The 25874-nt window shown below is 37.5% G+C and overlaps 1 protein-coding gene across 2 annotated transcripts in view; it reads left to right on the top strand.

The window, feature by feature from the left end:
* The window catches only part of usp6nl (USP6 N-terminal like), an 87986-nt gene that overhangs the window by 41409 nt on the left and 20703 nt on the right, over positions 1 to 25874 (top strand). For both annotated transcript variants that reach the window (XM_088923895.1, XM_088923894.1), the window contains 6 exons: positions 4422 to 4495; positions 13228 to 13310; positions 15824 to 15863; positions 16937 to 17017; positions 23149 to 23256; positions 23731 to 23840. In XM_088923895.1, the coding sequence (XP_088780021.1) occupies positions 4422 to 4495; positions 13228 to 13310; positions 15824 to 15863; positions 16937 to 17017; positions 23149 to 23256; positions 23731 to 23840 (496 nt within the window). The remainder of the gene's footprint in view (positions 1 to 4421; positions 4496 to 13227; positions 13311 to 15823; positions 15864 to 16936; positions 17018 to 23148; positions 23257 to 23730; positions 23841 to 25874) is intronic.

Below are 25874 nucleotides of genomic sequence, written 5' to 3'. Positions count from 1 at the left end.
ATTGCACCTCGGGAATCACGGGGCTACAATGCTAACTACCGCAACACCGTGCTGCCCTCATTCCAACAATCATTTTCAAAAATCATTTTTTTCCCCTCTGCTGCTGTTCAGCCAGCCTCTGCAGTACCAGCTTTTGAAGATCTATTTCCCCCATTCTTACAAAAATTCAAGAACCTTTGCCCCTCATTTCATACGTATTTTTTTCAAGATGGAATGACTGTATTTTTATTTTAGAAGATAAGATCACTTTATTAGCCATATACAATTTCTTGCATTAGGAATGTGTCTTTTCGCATACCCCAGCTTGCTCCCCATGAGACCCACAGACACTCCGACAGAGAGGGAGAAGCTTGGGGTCAGAGCGCAGGGTCAGCCATTTGTATGCCTTTTTGGGATCACAAGCTGTGCCTTTAACTTGGTCATGACTGCTGTGCCCCGAGCTGAGAATGAAATGTGGACAGGCTCCTCCAACTGGCCCGCCGTCGAGGTGCTGTTCTGCTTGTAGTGTTCTGAGATCTCTGGCAGCACGGAGGAGGTTCAGCACACGCCAGCCTGCAGGTGACAGGGAATTCGTTGTTTTCCCTCCCATCCCCCGAGAGCCAAGAGATCCGTGGCTGACTAATCCCAAAGCCACACCTGGCAGCTCGTGACCCGATTACCATGCGGTTAGAGATGCATGATCAAGGCCCTTTGAAGCACGGAGCTCAAGCCACTCCGAATTCCATAAGTAGAGTTTCCAGTGCTTAGAAAGCTCAAGTGCATTAAAAAAATTCCCTGGAAGTTTAGTGTCTGCTCGGAGTTGTAGACTTTGATGCAATTAAAAAAGCAACTTTTACCCCACAATTCACAGAATATGAAATATCTCTCATAAGCATATTTTATAAAGAATTCATTTCTGAATGTTAAGATAAGCAGTAAAAGAAACTAAACCAGTTTCTGATCCAAACAGGAGGGTGTTTGGATAAAATTTATGTAGGTGCAAAACACTAGCCTAAGGTAATGCACAGCACTTATATTCATGACAGCTTACTGGTATTAGCGGTTTAAGAAATTCTTTCTGAAAAGGTTTTTCAGATCTGCAATGAGCATAAGTGATACATTGTATTTGTAGGCTAAACGTGTCCTAAAGCCACAGGGCGAATTGCTTACAGCTGTGTTCTGTGACTGTAGAGCCTTTCAAGTTAAGTGCAGAAATGTGGACGTTGAAGCTGAGAACAGTGTGCTTTTCATTTTGAGGAGCTCATTTGTAAGCAACAGAATGGACTGTAGGATGTGGACAGAAAAGCATCTGTGTGGGGCCATCAGCAAGCTGTACAGTGGCATTCTGGAATGAAAGTTTCATAGATGAAAAATACAGTGACATATGTTCACTCTGAGTACAGCAAAAGAGGCGGTCCAAAATGAATCTATAAATATATTTGGAATTTTAATGTCTTCGTACTCTGAATGGGGCAACATCAGTTGCTCTTGTTGGGGAAAATTTTTTTTTGTGCTTTTCACCTAAATGCGTTTTGTTTTCCAGCTCCATAGAAACAGGCATCTCTGAAAGCACTCAATAACACCAACTGTGTTTGCTTCCTAACACTTCTCTCACTTTGCATTTGTTTGTTTTTGGCTTCAGACAGACTGTGATGCCAATTTTTTTTTTTCCATTTGGGTTTTAAAAAAAATTAAGGTGACAGTTTTAAAATGTGAAAACTTCAGTTATTTTGTGTAGGCAGCACAAAATTTATTTTTTTTGGTTTGATTTTTGGCCATCTCACAACCCTCCTGAGTTTATACAGGCCAAGAAAGGGAGAAGAAAGTCTGCAAACTAGTTTCAAACTATTTAGTACGTTTAGTATTTTATTCAGGAGGCATATGAATGAGTGGAATACATTACAGATCAGCTATTCACCTTTTGCAGGAATGCACTATTACGTTCTCACATCTCCAGTCCTCAAGATTCACAGTCCATTGGGGAAAAGGGGATTAAACTGGCCCAGTTAAGTGTAAGTGTGAAAGGTTTCATGAGGCCTTGAAGACCTGTTGGATTCCAGACCACACTTATCAAACCCTGCGCTGCGCTGTATGTTGTGTTCAGCAACCCCTGTCAGTGGGACTGGAAGTATTTCCTGGTGCAAAATGTATGAGTTGGTCCAAGAAAATGGCTTTATTGTTGATGTTCATCAAGCCAACCAAGTGTTGGCCAAGGTTTGTGGAAACATCTTAGTGGTGAGATACCAGATGTCAGATGAAGATTTCCTTAGTGGACATATGGTAAACTAGGTTTTATTCTGATAAATGTGGAATGACAAAATGAATAGACATGTATCATCATGTATTCTGATTTCTTCCAAATCAACATGTAATAACTTTATCCTTTTGATTCACAGGCTTTCAAAGTTCTTAGGCAAATTGTGTAGCTACCCCAAAACATTAAGGACGCAAACAACACCTTGTTCACTGGCCGTGAATAGGAATTTCCATTTAATTTCCTTACAGTCTTTCCAGATTATTTTAAATGCTTCTTCGTTTATAGCTTGCTAATATGCTGTGACTTTAAACTTGTTGTCTAAACTGTGGTTATAACAAGGGTAATAACACTTGTAATGCAGCTTGGGGTTCTTATCCCGGGGGATGTTGATTTCCGTGAAAACACCCAGATTGTGCGTAGCTCTACCCCCTGCCTAAGGGGATTGCGGAAGGATGGCAGCCTGTGAAATGTCAGCGATATGTCATACTGGAACAGGGCACAGGTGTCAGAACAGTTTGTGTTTGTCAAGAAGTGCCAGAACACTGCAAGAACAGGAAAGAACTCGAAACGGCTGCAGAAAAGTATCTTAAATGGCTACCCAAAGAATTTGGTGGGCTCAATGGGACGCAGGTCTCATGCAGTTATAAGTGGATATTCAATCCAAAGCGATATGCGACCCAATACAAACTTTTACACTCTGAATTTACTTAATCTGAATGTGTTCCTCAAAGCCTTGAGTAAATCACAAAGCCTGTTTTTATTCTATGATCTGATGTGTACAAGGAGTTAACCAAAACAGTGTAGATTATATTGTGCGTTTCATTCATATTAATCTTCTAATTACAAATACAAACTGTTTCACAGCAGAAATAAACTTTTTGTGTTGTGTACAGATTACTCATTGTCAGAAACATTTCACCAGATAGTCATAATCAGTTCAATTCTTCTGCTTTTTTATTTAAACCCTTTAATATACAGTATGGTTATTTCCATTTTCATTACTAAGCAAAATAAGGCAAAGTGTACTGTATCCAGTTTTGTGTTTTCAGTTTTAATCCCTCCAAAATATTTAAATCGAGCCAGAGTATGGTGATATTGAATTTCTTCACGTATGGTAATTTGTTCAAAACATTTGCCACCTCATTTTGTAAGGTGATACAAGTATTAATCAAACTAGGTAATTGTAATAAACTAATTTCAGAATTCAACACCTGCTGCACGTATCACCACCACTCATTAAAAATTCTAAAGTTTTTTTTGTTTGTTTTGCCCTACTATACTCTAAAGTAAGATGTGCCTCAGTAGTTCTGTTTCAAAAATAAAATGTTATGTACAAAGGTGTCTGTACAATGGAAAATGTATTTTTACTTTTATTCATAGCTGCCATAGCACTTCTTTGGTACTAGTGTGACCACTGGCACAATAAAATGAATGAGAAATTCAGCAGTAGCTGTTGTAATGGCTGTTCATTAAACCAGATTGCAATGTGAGAGGTAGGGCGATCTAAAGCTAAAACCTGTGCATTTGAACTGTATTTTTTAAACTAAATTGCATTAAACAAGGTGATAACACAATTGTAGGACAACTTATTTTTGCAGTATTTTCTAGATTAAACATCAATACAGTTGTTTTAGAGTATATTGCTTTTGGCACATGCTGTTGCTTTTATGCCACTTCCTGTTTAAAAATTGCTTTCAGGTCATAAATTCCCATTCTGCAAATTAACAATGCTCAGGAAACCCAAAACATTTGTTCACTGTATATTTATTTTTACTGACAGCCATTTGAGTGCCAGTGTATATATATTTTCTCCAGTAGGAAGTCAGATATTACATTTATGATAACCCTTAAAAAAAACCACAAAAACATTAGGTTGTTTGAGTTTCACAGCTTTTTCTGGAATAGAGCCTAGTTCCTCTATTTCAAAACTAATGGTTAACAGTTAATTTCTTCAGCTTTTAGGTGATTATTTACCGCAAAAGCGTCAGGCTTTCTTTCAGCACTGCACAGAAGCTAGTGGAGCTGCGTGAGTCATTATTACAGTATGTGACCTTATGAAAGCGGAAGTCCCTCACCCTGTCAGCAGTACTTTATTTACCCTGTGGGATTTGGTGGGATCAAAGACAAGGAGTGCTGAAGCGAGGAATGGTGAAGTTAATGTCTCCCTTTTCTGGAATTCCTTTAGATTCTGATGCGGAACAGGATGCTGTCGTCAAACTTGCCCAGGAGAGAGCTGAAATAGTAGCAAAATATGATAAGGTAAGTGGTGTTCTTGTCGTAGTGTGGACCTTTTGGACTCATCTTCATCTGTATCTTTACTGTTATTGTGTTCAGTCCTTTACTGCCCTTTGACTTGAAATTTGTATTTGTATGTTTTTTTATGACTGATTGTTCTGTTTGCTTACCTTGTAACTATCTCGTCCTGGGGTGGGGAGTGTTAGTGTTATCATAACAGCCAGGTGTTTGCCCTCTCCTAAATGTTAATGTGAATCTTTTTTAATTTCATTTGCTGCTTCAACAGTGTTTGCTAATCCTCCTAACTTGCTATCATATGCCAACTTGACTAGTTTACTAACTGCAGCATATTTTTACAAATGGGGAGGTTACAAAAATAGAAAAATATAAAAAATGATCGAGCAGATGAATAAGTAAATAAATGTTCATATTAAATAACAATAAATCATAATTGTAAATACTCTGCCAAGAATACTCCCTAGTGGTTGGAGTAATTAGAGGCAGATGAGTTCTTTGATCTGACACTGTGGTGAAAACAATAATAATTAAGGCACACTGGGTTAAACAAGTATTAATTTATTAATAAAGACACAACACACAGCATAAACATACAACATACAAGTTGCACTGTTTAAAAAATTATACAGGAGGTGACCAAGAGGCCTACATCCTGACCACCCAGAAAAAACCCCGATTGCTACCAAACATTCAAACTCTTATGTACCGTAAGAGATAAAGCTGCCTTCTAAACCAAACGGTTTACGGTCTACTGTTAAATCTCTTTCTCTGTCAACCTGGATGCTAAAAAACCAATGGGCACCTCCCTGTTCAGAAATGCACCCACTAACCAGGAGAAGCCATTTTTAACCAAAGTATTATTTACACAGGAAATCAGAGTTCCTAACAGAAAAACAGACTCGCCAGTTCTCTTCACAAGGTTCAGCTTCAGTTTGGTCTTTATGGATGATCAAGACAAGGAGCTCTGACCTTCCATCTTTCTGTCCCTTGTCCTCCTGGCTGTGTTTTATGCACTGTTCCTGGACTGTGGATTGACACTTAATCATTTACCCAGAGCTTTATTCACTAAGGCACCAAGGTAAACTTTGTGATTGCTTTGATCACTGAATCCTGGACCCTTCAGCAAAATCTCATTTATATGCGGAATTTTGTCCCTGAAAGTCTGAATACAACATAGCAGATGCTCCCTGCGTGTCCCTTGCTGTTGTTGTTTGTGCTGAGAACTCTAAAGAGTTGGTTTAAGAAAACCTCCCTTTTCTAAATCTATGCTGACAGTTCCCTAGGTTTTGATTTCCCTGTAGGTGATCCTCTAATTTGGTTCTTATAATTGTTTCCATTGCCCTAGTAGGTAATGAAAATCAGACTTGTCAATGATTGCTTGGTTCAGTTTTTCTTGTGGAGTATGTGTATAGTGTGTGGACACTTCATTAGTAATTATCAAGTCTATGCGTACTACCTCTGTCTTAAGCGACTGTTGGAAGAGTTGTGTCGATGTCTTTTATATAATGTTTCTTGTTTCCTTGAGTTACAGCCCGTGGGGGCTTTGTTCATCTTGAGCACTGCTGGTACTAGAATTGCTTCTCTTGCCTTTTCCGTTGCTAAAGTTCAACAAAGTCAAACAAAAATCTTCATTTGCTCTGCCCGAGGCATATTTTTTATTTGTTCTGTCATTTCTACCATTTCATTTTCTGCTGCTAAAATCAATAAATTCTTCATGTACTTAATCCGTAAATGACTCTTAAGTCCTTTACACAGTATACTATCACTGTTTATATAAAGACTTGTTTCATAAAGGACTCCAGATTTTTTTGTATGCTCTTTTCTAAAGATATTTGTCTGTTTTTAAGGCTATTAGCTATGCGTGATTCCTGGGAGTAATTCTATATCTTAGCTCTTGTTCGTGCGTAAAGGGTGTCTCGATATACACTGGGGTTAGGTACCAGAGAAAGGCTACTGATTTTTCCCCATAAGAAAAATGTAAAATTGAGCAGCTTAGCCTGTGTAACTCAAAATGGGGAATTTCCTCATATTAAAAAAAATGTAATTTGAATTGGTTCTATATAAGTGTATGTGTTTATAGTATTCAGAATTTAAGGACCTTACAACAGTTTTATCTACTGAACACTTAACTGAAAACCAATTTTATTAACATTTCTGAACAACCCTTCTTTTTATTGAGGAAATAAAATTCTTAACTCATTCTTAACAGAAAACCGTATTTATGAGACATTGTTTAAAACCCTAACCTGTCACACACTTTCAAACATTTGTTTAGGGATAATTTTCACATAAATCCGTTTTTAGTGTTCGAAAGCGTTTTAGAAATCATTTACATTAACATATTGGTATTTGCACACAATTGGCTTGATTAGCAAAGGATTCGAGAGAGGTTTAGGTGGAGCTAGAGGATGAGGATCCTGCTAGAGCCTCATCAGCTGCCTGTGGTTAATAACATCCAAAACCGCCACGTCTATAGAAACAGACGACACTTGTCTTTACGATGCCGGGAGGTCCTGCATGAGGCTCAACCGTGAGAGATTTGGGTTCATTGTTTTTTTTCCTAAAAAAAAGTCTAATATTGTTTACTTGCCTACTTAAAGTTTGGCATTTAAAATTTCACAGTAGCTATGCGAAGTATCTTTTACAATCAGCTTCACAGGTTGCTCCAAGAGCATACAGTGTGTCTGAACATGATCCATCATTGCATCATCATGTTCATAAACTCTGTAGCACCAGAACTGTGAACCCCTTTTGGCTGGGAAGAAAGAATCATCATCCCTGCTTTCTCCTTCAAAAGTTGTCTTGTCTAATTCTGCATGATTGTCATTACCCAGAGGCATAGAGTGCAGTTCCAGCTCTTCTTCATCATCATGTTTTCAAAACCAGCCTCCTTTGCTAGTTTGACTGTTTCAGTGTATATTTACATGTCCTCAAGCCCTTCAAAGTTGTACGTAGCATCTGGATATGGGTTTTTCTAAGTCATTTCACCCAGTGGAGACGTCATCACAGAAAGAAGTAATTATTTTAGACTGTAAAAGGAAATGATTTCCAGAAAACCTGGACTGGAGAGTCTGTCCTCATCTGTTTCAATCGATGAGTTTGCAAAATGTGTGTCACAAAGACCTGGCCTTCAGGCTGCCAATAACACCCTTTGGCTGCGTATTCAATGTTTTCCACAGTCGCAGAAACACAGCTTTTCTGTTTGAAATCTAGGTCATGTGTGCTAGCATTATCCGAGAGCGTAAGATTTTACAAGAGAGAGCAAATTCCGTTCATCCCACTGCATGGGAAGTCAAACTGATTCAAAGCTGTTGTCGTACAAGAAAGTTGAACCTGGCTTCTGTATCTGATGGTGCAGCTTGTGGTGGTGCTCAAGCAGTTTGTTCCGATGCCTTGTTTTTTTAGTGGAAAAGGCTGAAAATGTGCCCTCAGATATGCAGATGAGAATGGCAGTGCGGAACGCAATGCAAAATTGTGCCGCTCTGGGTATTCCGGCCTGATTTTGGTCTAGTACGACGGAAAAGATTCCTGGGTTTGAACCTACAGCTCATCACTTGACCAGTGTATCAGCTGATTTTCCTCTGGTGTCAACAGTAATGCACTTGTTTGACAGAGAAAAGGGGCCTTGCCTCCATGCTTTGGCCTTTCTTGGACAGGCCTTCTGAAGAGAAATAATCCTCAGATTTCAAAGGCTGACGGCTCAGATGTGAGAATTCTTTCAGGTCTGTGTGTTCACTGGCATTAGCAGGCAAGTCCTGCCATAGTGGAAATGGGTCAAAGCAATAACTTCATTCGCCGCTTTAAGAATCTTGAATTTCTGAGTACTGTAGTGCACATCTGTTTCATTTGAACACATTACTTTTTCACACATTCTAAAGAAGTTTCCAAAATCTACTTTTTGCATGTCATTTCTAAATTTCTCTGTTCTGTGCATTACAACTAATGTTTCTCTTTGGTTGGTAGGTCACAAAGGGGCATTTAATGTGTTGTCTTAATGACATTGAACTTCTTTCCTGTTATCAGCATGCAGACGTTTTGTCTGTCAGCAGTAATACAGAAAACTAGAAAACTATAACGCCAGTAGGTAAAACTTCAAATGAAGACTTGTATGAGAGATCAAAAGGTGAAATTCTTTTCTCATCTTAAAGTGTTTTGAGCAGATGTTAGGAAAATATTTAGAATGTTTAGAAAAGATATAATAAATAAACATTTGTTGGGCTAAGCATGAGTGGTCAGCCTTTTGTCATCTGACCACAGCCTAGAGCACCAGAGGACAGACGTGCATCAAAGACCAGCATGAATCAACTGAAACAGCTGAGCCGAAGTTGCAAACATAATGTCAGCCGGCAGGTCATGAGAAATATTATTCAGCTGCTCAATGAGAAAATGCAGCTTGAGTTGCTAAATCCAGCTTCCCTTGTTCATTTGATGGCTGTTTCTGTTCTGCCATATAGATTGTAACAAAAACCTTACTGTATATAAAAGAGCCAATACATTGCTTCCCTCAGTTGTATGACTGACCAAGGATAAGAATTGAGGTGCGTAATTATATAAAGTATAATGTGATATATACTGTATCTAATGTATCTGTACTTGTCGAAAGTACATTTTCTAGAACACAAAACGGATTGCATAAGCACATACTGTAAGAAAGACGAAGTGAGACTGAAATTTCATCTGTGTGATCCAAGGAGACGGCATGGTGACACAGTGGTTAGCATTGCTGCCTTGCAGCTCTGGGGCCCGGGGTTCAGCTCTGGACCTGAGGTGCTACAATATTCGTGTGGAGTTTGTGTGTTCTCCTCCCTCCATTGCGTGGGTTTTTGCTGGGTGCTGCGGTTTCCACCCACAGTCCAGCACGTACTGGTAGATCACTTGTCTTCTGGGAAAACTGGTCCTGATGTGAGTGTGTGTGTGTCTGTGTGTGCCCTTCGATGGACGGTGTTCCATCCAGGGTCTACCCTGCCTTGTACCGTTGCTCGCTGGAGTAGGCTCCAGCTCCCCCTGTGTCCCTGAATTGACTAAAGTGGTTAGAAAATGAATGAATGCTTTATTAAAGGAGCACAGAGAGTGGCCCTCAGCCACTTACATGTGAAGTGTGATACACGTCCCTGGTTAGAGGAGTGTTTCCTACTGTCTGAGATAAATTCCTTATCCAGATCCCTGTCCTTGTTTTGGTATTGACTTGGATATTGTCTCTGAATTGGCTTGTCTATACCCCTTTGAATGTTACATATTTGGATCAGAGATCCTCTGTTTCTTTGGTTTAGTTAATGTATCTGTATCTGACAGTTCCCTGAGATCTAATTTTTCTAAGACTATATCATTTTTGTGTATAGTGACAGAAAACGGAAATGGAACACAAAAAAAATATAGTGCCCTCTCAATTTATTCAGACCCCGAATGAAATATTGAATAAAAAACATAATATGTCAGAATGAGTTACAGAATGGATAATATTGCCTCACATAAAAAAATTCCAAACGTATTATACTGTATTTGTAATAGAAAACTGCACTGCACAGAGCAGACTCATATTTCTTATAAATAAATTCTAGAAAACATAAGGGTTGCATTTATTAACACCTTTCAGTATTTCAACAAAACAAGTCCACAATAACATTCACAATAACATTCTGGAAGTGCAGTGGAAGCCTCTGGAATTGTATAGATGCCTCCCTGGGTTGTAAAAGGATGCGTAGCAGGGAATACAGTCAGTAGGAGCTGCATCATCATGGATAAGATCAGAGAGCTCTTTGAAGACTATAGACAAATGGTTCTCGACTTTCACAGGTCAGGGAATAGCTATGAAGTTGAATCTAGTGCTTTTTATTGTAATTGTGTCCATTATTAAGACATTTAAGACTACTGGTATATGGCCAAGAATAAGACACAAGTGTACATTGTCACCACATCTGTGGCTTCTGAAGCAGCTGTAGATCTCTAATACGCACTGGCATCTTCAGGATACAAAGTATTGAAAACTGCCATTTAAAACTGCCTGGATAAATGTGGCTCTCATAGCTGGGCTCAGACCTCTTCTGTGGACCAACTACAAAAAGAAGCACCTCAAACTTGTCAAACATCATGTGAACTACAGTTTGACAGGTGAAACGTTCTTATAGTCAGATAAAATGACATGATCATAAGCGTTATGCTTAGCTTAAAAAGAAATGTGAAAATGCTTGTGACCACTGTGAAATATTGTGGGAGTTTATTATGTTTTGGAGTTAATTTTTGTTTATGGGTCTTGGAGTCCTGGACAAGATCAGGGAAACCCATGAACTGTAACACATTCCAGGACATTCTGGCCAGACAGCTGTTTTGACTTGCCAAAACCTTCATGTTTAGCTGCAATTGGACATTCCAGAAGGAAAATGTCCCATAATATATATTCAGAATGACTAAAGGAGGGGTTAACTGCATACAAAATGCAGTTCTTAACTGGCCATCTTATTCCTACGACCACAGTCCACTTGAACTTTGGTGATTCTAATTCAAGATGGCAGTTCGTTAAGAGAACCAAAGGGTTTGAAGGGCTGTGGGCAGTTCTACATGGTGGAAATTTCCTAATTTTCCCCACTGAAGTGCCAGAACCTCATACCACACTACAGGAGGTGCCAGCAATGGAGTGTAAATAAATGTGGGCCTTGTTTAATCTGGACGTAATGCATGACAAATAACGACCCTGCTCTGTGAAAGACCATTTCTGCACAGCACTAAAATCTCGTTATTTTAGGTTTATTGTTCATATTTAATTTGGGGGGTATGGATGAATTTGGAGGGTACTGCAGTTTCAAGAGCAAAATCCATCAATGAGAACTTTGGAATTGTCCGAACATATTTGAGACTGCTTGTTTTGTCTTTACAAATGGCTATATAAAGTCCTGGGATTAGTTAAATACTGATAGAAACATGTTAGATGGTCTTTCCCTTATAGCCATTCTTATGCTCTAATGTTTTTGCTGTTAACCACACTATGATTGTGTAAGAGTAGCAAAAGGAAGCGTTATTCATTGCAAAGAAAATTGAATTATTACAAAATCTAGAAAGAAATGTTACCTCATCTCTGCAACAAATGGTTGGCTCCTAACTATATTCTACAGCAAGAAACAGCAGGAACAAAATGTGTTTTTTGTTGCCTCTAATTTGTGTAGTACTTTAACATTATTATTTCTTACTCGGTTATTATGCATATGTTGTTTTTCTTTTGTTTTATATGTCTGCTATTTGCAAGTATATATTTGTGGAAAACACAAAGTCCGCCTTGGTTTTGTCCCAAGGAGTGAGTAACACCTCTCATTTACTTAAGTATGACATAAAATATCCAGGCAATTTCTTAGATTTAAGCTGCCATGGTCCTGTAGTACCTCAATATCTGTTATTTTCAAATGACTCAATAGTGATAGAGCTTCTTCTATAAAATGGAACATGTTATTGGTGTCTTCTTTTCTAATAACTTGCATGAAATATTTAACATGCTTACTATCTCTTTGTCATGTTTTATGACTCCCTTTATGACTTGTGTAGTTGTTTCAGTGTTATGGTATTAGAACTGCTTTTATTTTGCCTCTGTTAAAGTGTTCTTTTCTGTCTGTATGTTGGTTAATTCTTGCGTCTTTTTTAGCTGTAAATCACTCTTTTATTACCTTTCAATCTTGGGCCCTCTAATGTAGTCTATAGACAGATTTCCTTCTAATTGTTGTCATTCTGTCATTATTTCTACATTACACTATTGAGCCCATATTTTCTAAGATGTCAACTTGTTTGTCTTAAAGATGAATTTGTTTTCTGTTTTTAAAATGTTTTTTGAAGTATACTCACCTTCTTCAGTTACAGAGTTTATTGCTTCTATGCTCTCTTTCCCTTGCAGTCTACTATTCTAAAATTACAAGTCCTAGTTTTATACTCACACTTTAGAAATTTAAAGTATGCCATCAACATTTACAAAATTACACCTTTCACTTTAATTTTGTGAACGAGACTCATTAAGTCAATAATAGCATCTTCTCCAAGAATTGCGATTATAAACTGCACTAAGAATCTGAGTTATGTGGAAATATCAAAGTCACCCAACATTATCAGCTCACCTTTTCTGCATGCTCTCTGTATGTTGCTACAGTATATAGTCCGCAACTTGGGCCCATGTCAGTATAGCTTACATGTGTTAAGTTTTCTAACTGAACCTCCATCCCTCCTATGAAAACTGTCTTTCCTGTAATTGGAAAAATATACACCCATTACGTTCATATTCATCACTGTCATCACCCTTGTCATCAGCTCCATGGCTGAAACATTGTTTTTTTCTTCTTACTTTCTACTGTTCAGCGTGGAATAAACTGTTTCTTATCCATGTTGAGCTACTTTCTGTCACTTAGTATCTCAGTATAAATTGTTTTGAACATATCGTGCTTGAGTTATACACTCATTTGACAGCATATCCACTGATACAGTTTAATTATTGATTGATAGCACAAGCTGGTTTAAATAATCATTGGAAGCTTTCAGTCAGATCATCGCATTCAAATCAGTCACTTAAACACGCCACCCACACATAATGAAACAACAGCTTGTGATGCCTAAACATCTTTACTTCTTATTTCACAATGATGTTCTAGTGTGTAAGTGAAAGAAATTAAACACTCTGGCAAGTACTAACCAAAACGGTCTTTAACCTTCGCTTATAGATTGATTTGACGTTGCCCATTATCATGAACTTTATTTTCGTTTTATTCCAGGGAAAAGAAGGTGCAAAAGTGGAACCCTGGGAGGATGCTAACTTCCACCTGTACAAAGTCATTGACAGATTCGGATTCCTACAGTAAGACAGTTTATTTCCGAAAGGACATCTTTCCGAACAACAGCGAAAGCTCACTTGTGGATACTTGTTTTCACGGGTTTTAATTTTTTAGCGGCGTTCTGTTGTTCGGCCTTTTTCTTTCACAGACCTGTTGTTCACACTCGGCCTGTTGCCAGGACAGAATCTGAATTTTCAAAGGAGGTCTTCTTTAAGCATTCAGCTCTTTTAGTCTTCATATTTTCTTAGGCTTTCCATTTAAAACTGATTTTGAATACGTTCAAGTAGGTAGCCGCATCAGCATGCGTAGGCAGCAAAGTAATGACAAAGGTTTATTCCATGCTGAAAAGAGAAGAAAAGAAACAACATTTTGGCTGTGAAGCCTTCTTCGGGTGCGTCTCTTCTCTTTTCAGCATGGAATAAACCTTTACTTTTGAATGGTGCAAGTTTGTATGTTCTCCCCATATTTGCATGGTTTTTTTCCAATAGTCCAAAGACATACTGTAGGTTAATTGGCTCTGGTGTGACAGTGTGTGTGTCTGCCTGTGATGGACTGTCCAGTGTGTATACTGCACTGTGCCTGTTGCTTGTCAGAATAGGATCCAGCTTCTCCTTGATCCTGAATTGGATTCAGTTGTTAGAAAACGGATGGATGGATAACAACTGCACACTGTGTTGCAGCGTAGTCAGGTTTGGTTCTGAGATCGATGACTTCATGTATATAAACAGATGGATGGATGTTTTGTATACATCATTGACTTAATCTGTGTTCAGTCAGATTTAAAACATTGTATTGCCATGTATCATTTCATCTTGCTGTTTTGATCTATGGTTTTAAGAGGGATTTTAAGTGGCTGTGACTTTTGTAAAGATACTTTATCAATACAGCAGACTGTTGATGAGATTCACCATTGTTTTATCACATTAGTACAGTATATGGATATTTAGTTTGATTTCTGAGCAACTTTATCCTGTTGGTTTCCGTAACCTGTTTTAAAGCATGTGTCCACAAATGGTTAAGCTGCACACTGTGTAGTTGATATCTTTAGTTTGGGATTTCTGTTGATTACAGTAGGAATGGGAAGTAGGGCATTATCATATGACCTAAGGGTTCAGAAAGCAGAAAGCCAAAGACCAGATCACTTTGGCATCTAAGTCATGCTGTTGAAAGGTTTTTTTTTATCTCAGCTGGTATTCCACAGGAGGTTACAGATACATAATCAGATCAGGAGTAGTGTAGTCTAAAGCGCTTCCTGTGGGTGAAAGCTATGAGAGCTGACTCAGAAGCACAGTTTCCATGTCTTTCTTTCATGTCATCTTTTCTCCCCTCCCCAAGAGGAAGATTAGATAAAATATGAAAGCATTCTCCTTTTGTGCTAATTTGATCAAGCCACCCTGGACAAAACACACTGAGCTACGCGAGGACTGGGCTCAGGCCACAATATGCTCCATTCAGGGGCCGAAGTATCAGAAGGGCAGCAATTTAATATGCAGCAGAGATCATGAGTGTCAGCGCTCTGCATGACGGGAAGCTACGAAATGCAAAAAAAACAGTCAGTTCAATGGAGTCTGGCAGATTTGCCTGGTTTGTGCTTTGATATTTCCCAATTAAGAGCTGACAGTGGTAGGAAATCACTGCTGTGAACTTTGCTGTATGTTTTTGTGCCTTTTTTTTTAAAGGCTTCGTTGTTACAGAAACAGTTTTCTGAAAGCCAGCAATCTAAATTTGATATTTCCTGTTTGTCCAGCAATTTCATGTCTTGGCTTGCTCCCAGTGTGTTACCAGGATGGTAGAGCTGGGGATTGAGAGTGATTGTGGAACTGTCAGTTTATCAAGGGATTCTTCAGACGGATGTAAAAAGTCATTTACCAGTATTATATAGCATGTGTATGTTCATAAATCAGACAATATGACATTTTGAAAATTGTTCTTTTATGTAATACAGTATGTGTATTACAGATACTGAAAGGCTAACATATTTAAAAGCTTGCTTGAAAATACTGTTACTGTTGATTTTGTTGCTCTATGCCATTTAATTTAAATCCCAATCATTATTCATTGATTTAGAATAAGTTAACATTTTCTGCATTCTACATGCTTACTAATAAGTTTGCTCAATTAAATTACACCTTGTATAGTTAAAGTTAAAACTTAAAAAAATACACCTACTTCATATCTTTATTCCATCACTGTACAGAGGGATCAAGGGTAGTGTGGGATCTTAATTTGTATTTCATCCATTAGGATTATTTTAAAGACTTTAAAAATCTTTGGGGGAAAAAAATGCAGAACGGGTTTTTTGCTTTTCATTTGGATAGCAAGATTGTTTGAAGGCTGACAGCCTCAAAGTTATTTTTGTTTAGCTAAAAAAATCAGGATAAGTGACTAGTGTAAGTCTCAAAGTATAAAAACTAAAGAATTATAGCTCCTTGAAGGACAAACAAACTGTGAATAAAATATGAATAAGATAATAAATGAATAAAATGATTTTTGTCTTAAGTGAAATGTAATTTTGAATTGTTTTTTTCTCTAACAGTGAGAATGAGCTTCCTTCGTATGATTCAGTTGAAGAAAAGGTAAACACCTACACTTTTGGGACCATTGGTTCGGTTATGGGGTGCTATCCGCATGGAGTTTGTGTGTTCTCCCCGCGTTTGCGTGGGTGTTTTCCAGGTGCTCCAGTTTTCACCCACAGTCCAAAGACATTCCGGAAGGTGAATTGGCCTGTGGGAAAAGCGGCCCTCCTGTGAGTGCGTGCGAGTTGGTTTCTGTGTTTCACCGGAAACCAGCTCCTGCAAGCTTACTGACTTCCACCCTCTCTCCACCTACACTCTTCTAGCCTTGTGTCACTGTTTGTAGACCCTTCACAGCTGGTATCAAGACCCAAGCTCCTCCCATTGGCGTTTGCTGCTATAGAGTTCAACTCACTCTTAGAGCTAGTGCCTTCACTGGTTGAGCCACCCAGGAACCCCAGATGATCCCTTTTTAACCACCCGGAAATATCCAGTTGGTGTTGCTGAACCTTTTCATCCCCAAACGACTGGCCTTAGCTTGGCCTTTCGCTGCTTTGTCCTGGTCCTATAGGAGCACTGTACCCACGGACACAGTGTATACTGAAGATTTTGGACAAGAGCCGAAGGTTTTCAGTGGGATCCAATCCAGAGCGACCTTCTCTCATGTTAAATGCAAGTCAGGGATGGTCTCCTCTTCCCTCACAACCCCTGTTTAGTTTTCCTCACCCACAACATAGCTTTACAACTCAAATGCAAAGGTTTGTAAGCATCTCTACCTCTGGACCTGTAGAGGTGAGAAGCAACAACAGCACCCCTACATGCGCTCCATAAGTTAATGTTCTAGGGAGAAGCTGCCTGATCCATATTTAGTGAAGTGAGAGGAGTGTTTCACTGTCAAGAGGAGATAACGTCTGCAGCCTGTACTCAGCACTGTGATCTGCTGGTCCCATGACCCAACTTGTATTCCTTGGAAGGTGTAGACATAGACATCTTTGTCTAAGAATCCACTGCATCTCATCTCTTGTTTAAGAAAGAACAGTGTTTGAAGAAAATGTGACTGCAGTCTCTGTCACATAGAGTGGAATCTTTCTGGTACAACTCACATGATAATGAGCTCCTGTTATGGTTCTTTGCAGCAAAAGCATCAAGAAGTTGAAAGAACTGCAAAATGGCTGAAAATGCTGAAGAGCTGGGATAAATATAAGAACAGTGAAAAGGTAAGCCGAGACCATTAAGCTGCTCTTCTGTGGTGTTTGTCTGCAATACATTGACGATTTTTAATAATTAAAAAAGTGGCATTGCAAGGAGTAGAAATATGGAAATGATAATATGCACACTGGTCACACAGGTGTGAAAGGGCTTTGCTAGCTGTAAAGAGCACGTGACTTCTATTAATAGAAATACTTTCTATTAGCACTAGACTAGAGGATCATCTGTATGGAAATAACATCCTAGGAAACGGTCAACGTGGATTTAGAAAAGTAAGGTCTTCTTTCACCAATGTGTTAGAGTTCTTTCAACAAGCAACGAAAATAATGGACACATACTGTATGATGTATTATGGACATACATGATATGGTGTATTTAGATTTTCAGAAGGCAATTGATACAATTCCTGTATGAGATGAATTCTCATATTACAGGTAGTTGGCATTCAAGGAAATGTGTGCATTTGGATGGAGAATTGTTTAATGAATAGAAAAAAGAGCACACTCTTTAGTGGAGTACAACAAGGATCTGTTCTAGGACTGCTGCTGTTCTGAATTTATATCAGTAATCTAGGTTCTGGTATACAGTTAGTAAACTTCTCAAGTTTGCAGATGATACCAAATTAGCAGAATTGGTAAACACTGTAGAAGAATCAAATTAAATTTAATACGATTTAGTTAAAATTCAAGACTGGGCAAACACCTGGCTGATGATGTTTAATGTAGACAAGTGCACGATATTGCACACAGGTAGCAAAAACATGAACTAAAAGTACAAAAAGGAAAACACTGAGCTAGAAGAAGCTACTTATGAAAATGAGTTTGTAAATAATGTATCATAATAAACATAATTCCTGGCAATGTGGAGAAGCAATAAAAAATGCTAGACTGTATTATCAAAGGAGTGAATTCAAAACAAGGGATGTTATGTTTAAATTAGAAAATGCACTCATTTGGAAAATTGTGAACAAATTGAGTCAATTTTAGTCACAACGTTACAAATGAGATATTGATGTTAAAAATTTTAAAACTCTCTTGACCATTATTTCAAAGCTTCTCATTCAGCTTCAACTTTTCTTGTAGTATTGACAGAGTGCACAGATCTTCAAAAATAACATCAAAACTCTTGAAAGTGGTGTATTTTTCTTCATTCCATAGTCTTGGTTGTGTTTGTGTGTGTGTGTGTGTATATATATACTGTATATGGAACAAGTAAAGGTTTATTCCATTCTGAAAAGAGACACATTTCGGCTGTGGAGCCTTTTTGGGTGTCATATATACTTTATGTACCGTATATACTGCATTGGAAATACTTATAAAAATAGTGTATATATTAAATGCAGATAGAACATTATTCAATCCCATCTTGAGTAAAAGTAAACAAACAAAAAAGTTAAAAAAATGTTTTTTTCTAATGTGGGTAAATGAGGTTGTTGGTAGTGAAACCCCAAAAAGCGTTTTTAAATGTTATTTCAGGTTTCATTTGAAATAGATTTTTTTTATTTTCTGTATTGTATGTACTGAGAAAATATGCTGTGAATACCCATCTTTTTAAAATGCTAACAAAACAGATATAAGAAATAACTTTCTAAATTAGAAATCTTTTGCTGTTAATATTCCAACAATATCATCCGTCTCCTCAGATAGCAGCTTAATGCTCGTGACTTCTCAAAGTTACTACGCAGGGAGGTATCATAACACTTCTACAGTCTTAATACCATATACTGCTGTCCACAGAATGCTTGATTAAAAAAAATCAAATTAAAAATAAAAACTGTGATTGAGAGAGGCTTAGTATTTTTATATCAGATGCAGTGCAGATATTCTTTAATGAATCTGTCTACTGTTTCAGGATTTCTTGTCTATATTGGAGTCAGAGGAATTTGTTAATTTAGGAAACATATAATGATTTGCCTAAAATGCAGGCAATATGCAGTACTGTGCTAAGTGTTTTATACCTACAGTGAATGGAGTCTGTGGGAATGCTTAGTGGTTGTAATGTAAATTGATTGCTACAGCTGCATACCCATCTGTTCAACATGGTTTCAGCCTTGGTGGATCTTTAACATCAACAATTAAATTAAATCGTTTATCTTCTCTAGCAAGTTTATTTTAATAGCATAATAAAGAAAAGTCATTACCGTGATAGCTGTGTCTGCACTATTTCTGCAACTCTTTATTATCTTTGTCGTTTCCATCACAGGATAAAAGGATTACCAGTCTCTGGAATTAGCCGAATGGCATCATTTTTTTTTTCCTTCCAGCAGAACCATTTTTCTTCTTTTCTGTTTTCAAAGTACTTATTTAAAGTGCATTTCAGGGTTCATTTTTAAGTAACGGAAGAGTCTGAGCTGTGCTCAGTGACAATTCCTTCTGAACCCATCAATGCAAATAGCATTTTAAGTTTGACATTTTTTTGTCTTCATTAATGGGTTATCATAGGTGAACGATTTCAGCTATGAAATACAGAACACGGTCTCCAATTCCCAGTAAATTCCAAATTAAAATGTCAAATCCAAAGCAGCAATAGACTGCTAGACAGTATGATCATTCAGCAGTAGACTGCAAGACTGTGTGATTATTGATGAAAATTTAAAGTGAGTTAAATAACTGTGATGGATGGCACGGTTTCTTTGTCTTCTGTAAATCCCCTCTGTGCATTACCTTTCATTAATGTTCAAGATTGATTTTTGTTCTATCAAAATGGAATGTGTGGCCATTACAGGTTGAGAAAATTATACCTTTCAGATGATGTCGGTATATTTATTCAGATGGACTTTATTTTATTTAGAATGGCCCATTATTTTCGTTTTTTATACACCCAGCTGCAGGACTGTTATTTGTTAATCGTTTCAAGTCACCTTGACAAACTTCAGACCAGCTCAGGAAAAGTGGAAAATGGGGTGTAAGGGGTAATAAATGAGGGGGCTTTGTTTGAAAACCACCTACAATATTTGAATGGAAGTGAGATGGCTTAATTAGATATTAGCCTCCAGTGTGAGTGAGCTTCCACATTAAGAAAAGAGCAATTAGGCTCTGTGTATAACTGGCCACTCCCCTGGATTAGTGAGCTGGTGTATATCAGCAGCCCGGAGGAAAAGGATAACTAGTCTGCTAGGCTCCTGCAGAAAAGGATTGTATGGAGTCTGATAGATGGACGTAGAGTCTAGAGAGCGCAGCTGAAGTCCTAGGGGTTCCTGTGCTTTAATATCAGCGGACAGGTGGACCCACTCTGTGGCAGAAGGATGATGATTGGGAAAAGATGATTAGTGTAGGAAAGATACAGGGTGGTTTGCAGCTTGGAGTCATTCTGTCACTTCACATTTTTCTCAACCCCACCAGCAATCAGTGTGTTGCTGGTTGTAAAAACAGGCTTTTACTGCCTTTTTTATATATTTTTCTTCACTGTTATTTAATTTATAGCATCAAATGTCCTTTCTGTCCTGCCTGTATTTGCACCGTGGACGAGGAGGAACGATATTTCAAAATAAGAAGTTATGTTGCTTCCTGTAGCACAAGACAATTTAATTATTTTCCCGATGACTCTGGTTATGAGAAAACAGTTGTGAGCTGTATGTAGTTTAAGAAAGCTTGTGCTTTCAGTGTTCAGTCCCAAAAAACAGGTTTGATTGACTTTATCTAGTGCTTGTTCTTTCACTAGGTTAATGGTGAGGACCTGGTTTTCACCCGGTCACAACACACAGCATTCTATGGTGTCATATTACTTGGCTACAAGTAAAAACATTGTCTTCCAAGGACCATACCTTGCTAAAAGCTTCAGATATCTAATATAATGTCATGTCTTTTTTAGAGGGCTCTGATCCAAACCAGATTATCAGCATTGACATCTTAATATTGCCATTTGTTACACAGGTAATCATTCTTAAAATATAAAAATAAGAGCCAAAAAATTATGTATTGTAATGTTTCCTCTTATTTCATAGTATGTCTGCAATTGTTAATAAAGAAGTCTCTTCTCATTCCTGGCAAAAATAGTACATAGTATCTAGGAGTTATTGTTGACCTTAAAAACTGAGTGCATAGGAAAATTTACAGTTCATGACAAGTCCTCTCTGTGGCTTGTTTAACTGCATAATTTACAAAACAATATAAACACAAGTTTTTATTACTGTTTTTTTATGTTTTTATTTACCTTTTCTACTTTAAAGCAGTAATTCAGCCATTTTTTCATTTCATTTTATAAACCTTTTTATCACCACCAGTGTCAAGTATCTTAATAAATCTGAACTTTTGTGTTAACAGGAGAGAGCAATTTCATATAACTTTAACAGCAAAAAGCATAACTAACTCTTGATATAGCTATTTGATTGAATGTAAATGAGGCATTTAGTAGTTAGGTTTTGCAGTCTTTCTCAGTATTGTTGCTCAGGTTATTGAATGAAAACAGTGACTGCTGTTACTGTATCTCTTTGTACGGATGTTAAATTAATTTTAGATAGTAATTAAAGTGTGTTGGTAAGTTTTCTCTTAATGTCCAGAAATGGTAATCTTTTAATAGTTTCTGCACAGCCTCTAATATGTTTTGCATGTTCTGTTTTAATTATCCAAAAGGATGCAATTCAAGAAATAATTCAGCATTTGCTATACATTATAAGTCCAAAATATGTATTTATTGTTTGCCTTATAGTATTCGTATTAGAAGTACAACAGTAGCAGTTCTTAATTCTCAGCAGATTTAAATATTCTAAGTTGAAAGAACTCTTTCTAGGTTCAGTGTATTATAAAAAAATCAGATATAATTGGGATTACTTCTGAACTTGTGATGTGCCGTAGTAACGCACATAACCTGATCCATTTGTGAATGCTTTTTAAGCATGTTATGACTTGCAATAGCTTGTAATTATGTAAAGTGAAGTACTGTACTAATCCTTCATAAATGATTTGATGTATATGTTACAAATTGACATTTTGATTACAGAGCACGCAATCACCATTCAAGATAAAGCTTTTAGGGATAAAAAAGAATATTGCAGGCCTTTGTGTTCCTACTGTACATAAGCTTTGTTTTACCAAACACTATCCAACTGTTTAAACAACGGTCACAGCTCTGCCTCTGTGCATCTTTATTGAAAATTAACTTGCAAAATAGTGCTGAGTTTTTAAGAGACAGTTTGAAATTAAATTGTGATGCAGAGTCATATCTGTATTTTATAAAATCCCTCATTTTCATTGTTTTAATTTACTGTACTACTGCTGCAAAACAAAACAAATAAAGCAAATAAAATCCTTTTTTTAACTTCTTAAAAACATCAATATCATTTTTATGCAATGCTTAGCATTTACCACTTTCTTTTGGCTTGGGCTATGTGTATTGAGGTGTTATTCACGTTTTTATTAAGACTGCAAATGAACTATTGTCATGTTTTTAAAAAGACTGCAAAGGAACTTCAGAACCTGTGTAACTGGGTCAACAGTATAACTTGTGAAGTTTCAAGAATGGTTTTCACTGGGTGCTCTAGTTTCCTTCTGCAGTCCAAGGACATACTGGCAGGTCAGTTGTCCTCTTGGAAATTGGTCCCGGTGTGAATGTGTGTGCTTGTGTCTGTGTGTGCCCGTGGCTGGTGTCTCGCCCAGGGTATTTCCTGCCTCTCACCCCTACTCTGACTCCCTTGCAACCTTCTTTTAGATAAAGTGGTTAGGAGATGGATGGATGTTCTGCTGTTTTATTTCTGTTTCAAAGCTAAATGGAGGTATTATTGCAAGTGAATAATGTGATGATGCTTTGAGAATGACAAAAAGGACATAATATTTACGGAACAAGTAATAGGTTTATTCCGTGCTGAAAAGAGAAGAAAGAGAAAACAACGTTTCGGCGGTGGAACCTTCCATGGCCGAAATGTTGTGTTTTCTTTCTTCTCTTTTCAGCATGGAAGTAAACCTATTTACCTGTTCCTTTGCAGCCTACGTATGCTGACACAGCTACCCACCTAATATTTATGGAGAACATTTTTTGAATGATTCTTCCTTGAACTCAGACTTTCTCTACAGATTTGTTTTGTTATAGAGTTTTACACGATGTAATCAAGGTTAAAAGGAATATGTTATATATGGGAATTCTTGCTTAGTTTCATATCGGCGTGATGTATTCTGAAAACATATTTCAATATGCTTCTTTGCAGCTTATGAGAAGAATTTATAAGGGGATTCCACTTCAGCTTCGAGGGGAAGTCTGGTGCTTGCTTCTTGATATTCCAAAAATAAAAGCTGAGAAGAAGGATTTTTATGAGGTAAAACGACAGCTGGAGATCTCCTTATGTTTTTTATATGTTACTGTTAAAATATCCTGTAAAATTATTATTTATTAAGTGATTTGGCTGATAGTTTGACCCAAAGCAATGTACATTTTACCCATTTTACTAAAGCTGAGTGAAGTTACTTGGCTTAGAGGTGCAACAGCAGTGTCCACCTGGGGATTGAACAGGCAAGCCAGGAGTCACAACCACAATATCAATCCATTTTTTTTAGTTTAATGTTTAATTCAGTGACATTTTTTTTTAAAAATTCTACGGTGACCTCCAGTATTCATTTCTTCTTAGTGACAAAGTTTAGTCTGATTGAAAGGAGCAGCCTGTAGTTAAATGCTCTCAGTGTAATGGGTTCTTCAGTGAAGATAAATTCTGTGTTATTAAATGCCACGAACACTGCAGTCATGTAGCCAGTCTAATATTACCGAACTGTCTTCTTTCCCCTTGTTATTGAAGAAACTAAAGCAAAGAGCGAAAGATGTTTCTCCCGATATCAGGCAGATTGATCTTGACGTGAACCGCACTTACAGAGACCACATCATGTTCAGGGATAGATACGATGTGAAGTAAGTACAGATCTTATGCTGTGCAAAGTGAACTGCTATAGAGTATATGGGTATCTTTGAAAGTATTACAGACACAGATTGACTTCATGATCTTTCTGAAATATGTCTGTTTTTTTCTGAACTGACTGAAGTAATCTAATTCATATGTGATTAGATTGTCACTTTATAAACATATATCTTTTAGGTCAATTCTGGCAGCTGAAAGCATTCAGGAACATAAAATTCTGCTTGAAGCACAGGTGGACACTATAGTGTAGATATTAATTGAATCTGAACTAGGTAATTATCTGACTGTGGCAGGAATGTCCATATGAATAATTGGCAATTCCTGTACAGTATATGAGAAATGAAAACAATTCAGCACTTTGCTTTTAAGTACAGTTGTCATGCCAACAGTCCTTTGCATGCTGTTGTAATTCAGTCAGAATTGACAGGAATGATGAGGATAAGTGTAAAGTAATGTCTTCACATGCACTTCTTAACTTGCAGAATAAAACATGGAGTGAACTTAAAGGAAAAATGTAATTACTACTGAAAAAAACATACCCGTGTCTGCATATGCTTATCAATCCCTAAATGAAGAGCAATGGAAATGCGTATTTTGTATCACACTGTATTGATATTCTGAAGGGAATAATAAAGTTCTATTCCAGAAACTCCAGTGCATCTAAACGGAAGTACTGGAATAGCACTTGCTGTTTAAGTCACCAGAAGATAGAAGACCATGACAAAATGTGTGAATGCATTGTCATAAATTTCTGTGGCTTCATACAGACGTTTGGTGAATGCCGCTGGGTTTGAAGCCGAAGTGATGGAGTGCCCTATTATTTCTGTGTTAAAGCAAAGACAAACTTCCCTTTACCTCAGTGAAGCAATTTAGTACATGTTGCTGCTTAAGGGAGTTGACCTTTCAATACTGCAGTGAACTGTGTAGAAATATATACTTCTTTCATTTTACCCTCTGAGGGCCCAGTGTCTTTAAATCCCATAGGGAGTAGAGGATGAAAATTACTTAAATATCACAAATTCTTCCCTAATTTAGCTCTGTGCAGTATTTACTGAATGACCTTGAAATTCTTTAGCTATACACTGTTAACTAAGTAAATAGACCGCAGAGTTCATTCCTACCTGTTTCCATGGAGATAGGATACTAAAGGAACCATGCATGACAAGCCGTGTGTTTTGCTGCGATTATGTCATGTCTGGTGTGGTGGGGCAGGAGCCAGCAAGCCTTGAACGTTCACCTGTCCAGAAGTGACATTATCCCAGCACAGCACACACCCAGCAGTGCATTGTTCCTATTGCACAATGACTTGTATGTAGTCAATTCAAAATGTGAGTTTTTTGTCAGGTTAAATAATTACAAAATATTCTTTCACCACATTGGATAGTTCTTGTTGTGCATGCCAAGATGAGGCATGGTTCCTTCACCTAGGTGGCATGATGGCACAGTGGGACAGTGGTTAGCATTGTTTCCTTACAGTATGGGGGCCCTGGGTTCAATTCCAGACCTGGGGTGCTATCTGTGTGAAGTTTGCATGTTCTCCCCATGTTTGCACCAGTTTTCACCGGGTTCCTCCCACAATCCAAAAGAAATTCTGGCAGTTCAATTGGCTTTTGGGATAATTGGGATAATATTTGGAAGTTTTCTTCATGTTAACAATAAAAGGAAATATATCCTTTTTGGTACCTTGTTCTAAATTATCTTGACATCCTTCATGTCAAGTTACAGTTTTACACTTTTCTGAGATATGAGATGTGTCTTGGATTCTGAAATTCAGATTATTTCTTCAGGGAGTTCTGCTTTAGTGCTCTTACTCAATGATAGAGATTGAATGAAAGAGGTGCAGTATTTTTTAGTATTGTTCATAGCATAGGACACTACTATTTGTTCTAATTAATGGCACTCTGTGTCTCCATTTGTTTTATTCAGGTTCTTCTTGAAAAATCCTATGATAAATAGGTTAATATTATCTGAGATCAAAAACACAGTATGTTGATCTCTGTAAGATGCTGAAAATGTTCACTACAGGG

The sequence above is a fragment of the Atractosteus spatula genome, chromosome 8 (genome assembly GCF_055471065.1).
Source record: "Atractosteus spatula isolate fAtrSpa1 chromosome 8, fAtrSpa1.hap1, whole genome shotgun sequence".
Classification (NCBI taxonomy): domain Eukaryota; kingdom Metazoa; phylum Chordata; class Actinopteri; order Semionotiformes; family Lepisosteidae; genus Atractosteus; species Atractosteus spatula.
Note: the sequence above shows the minus strand (reverse complement) of the source record. Positions and strands in the feature narration are given on the sequence as shown.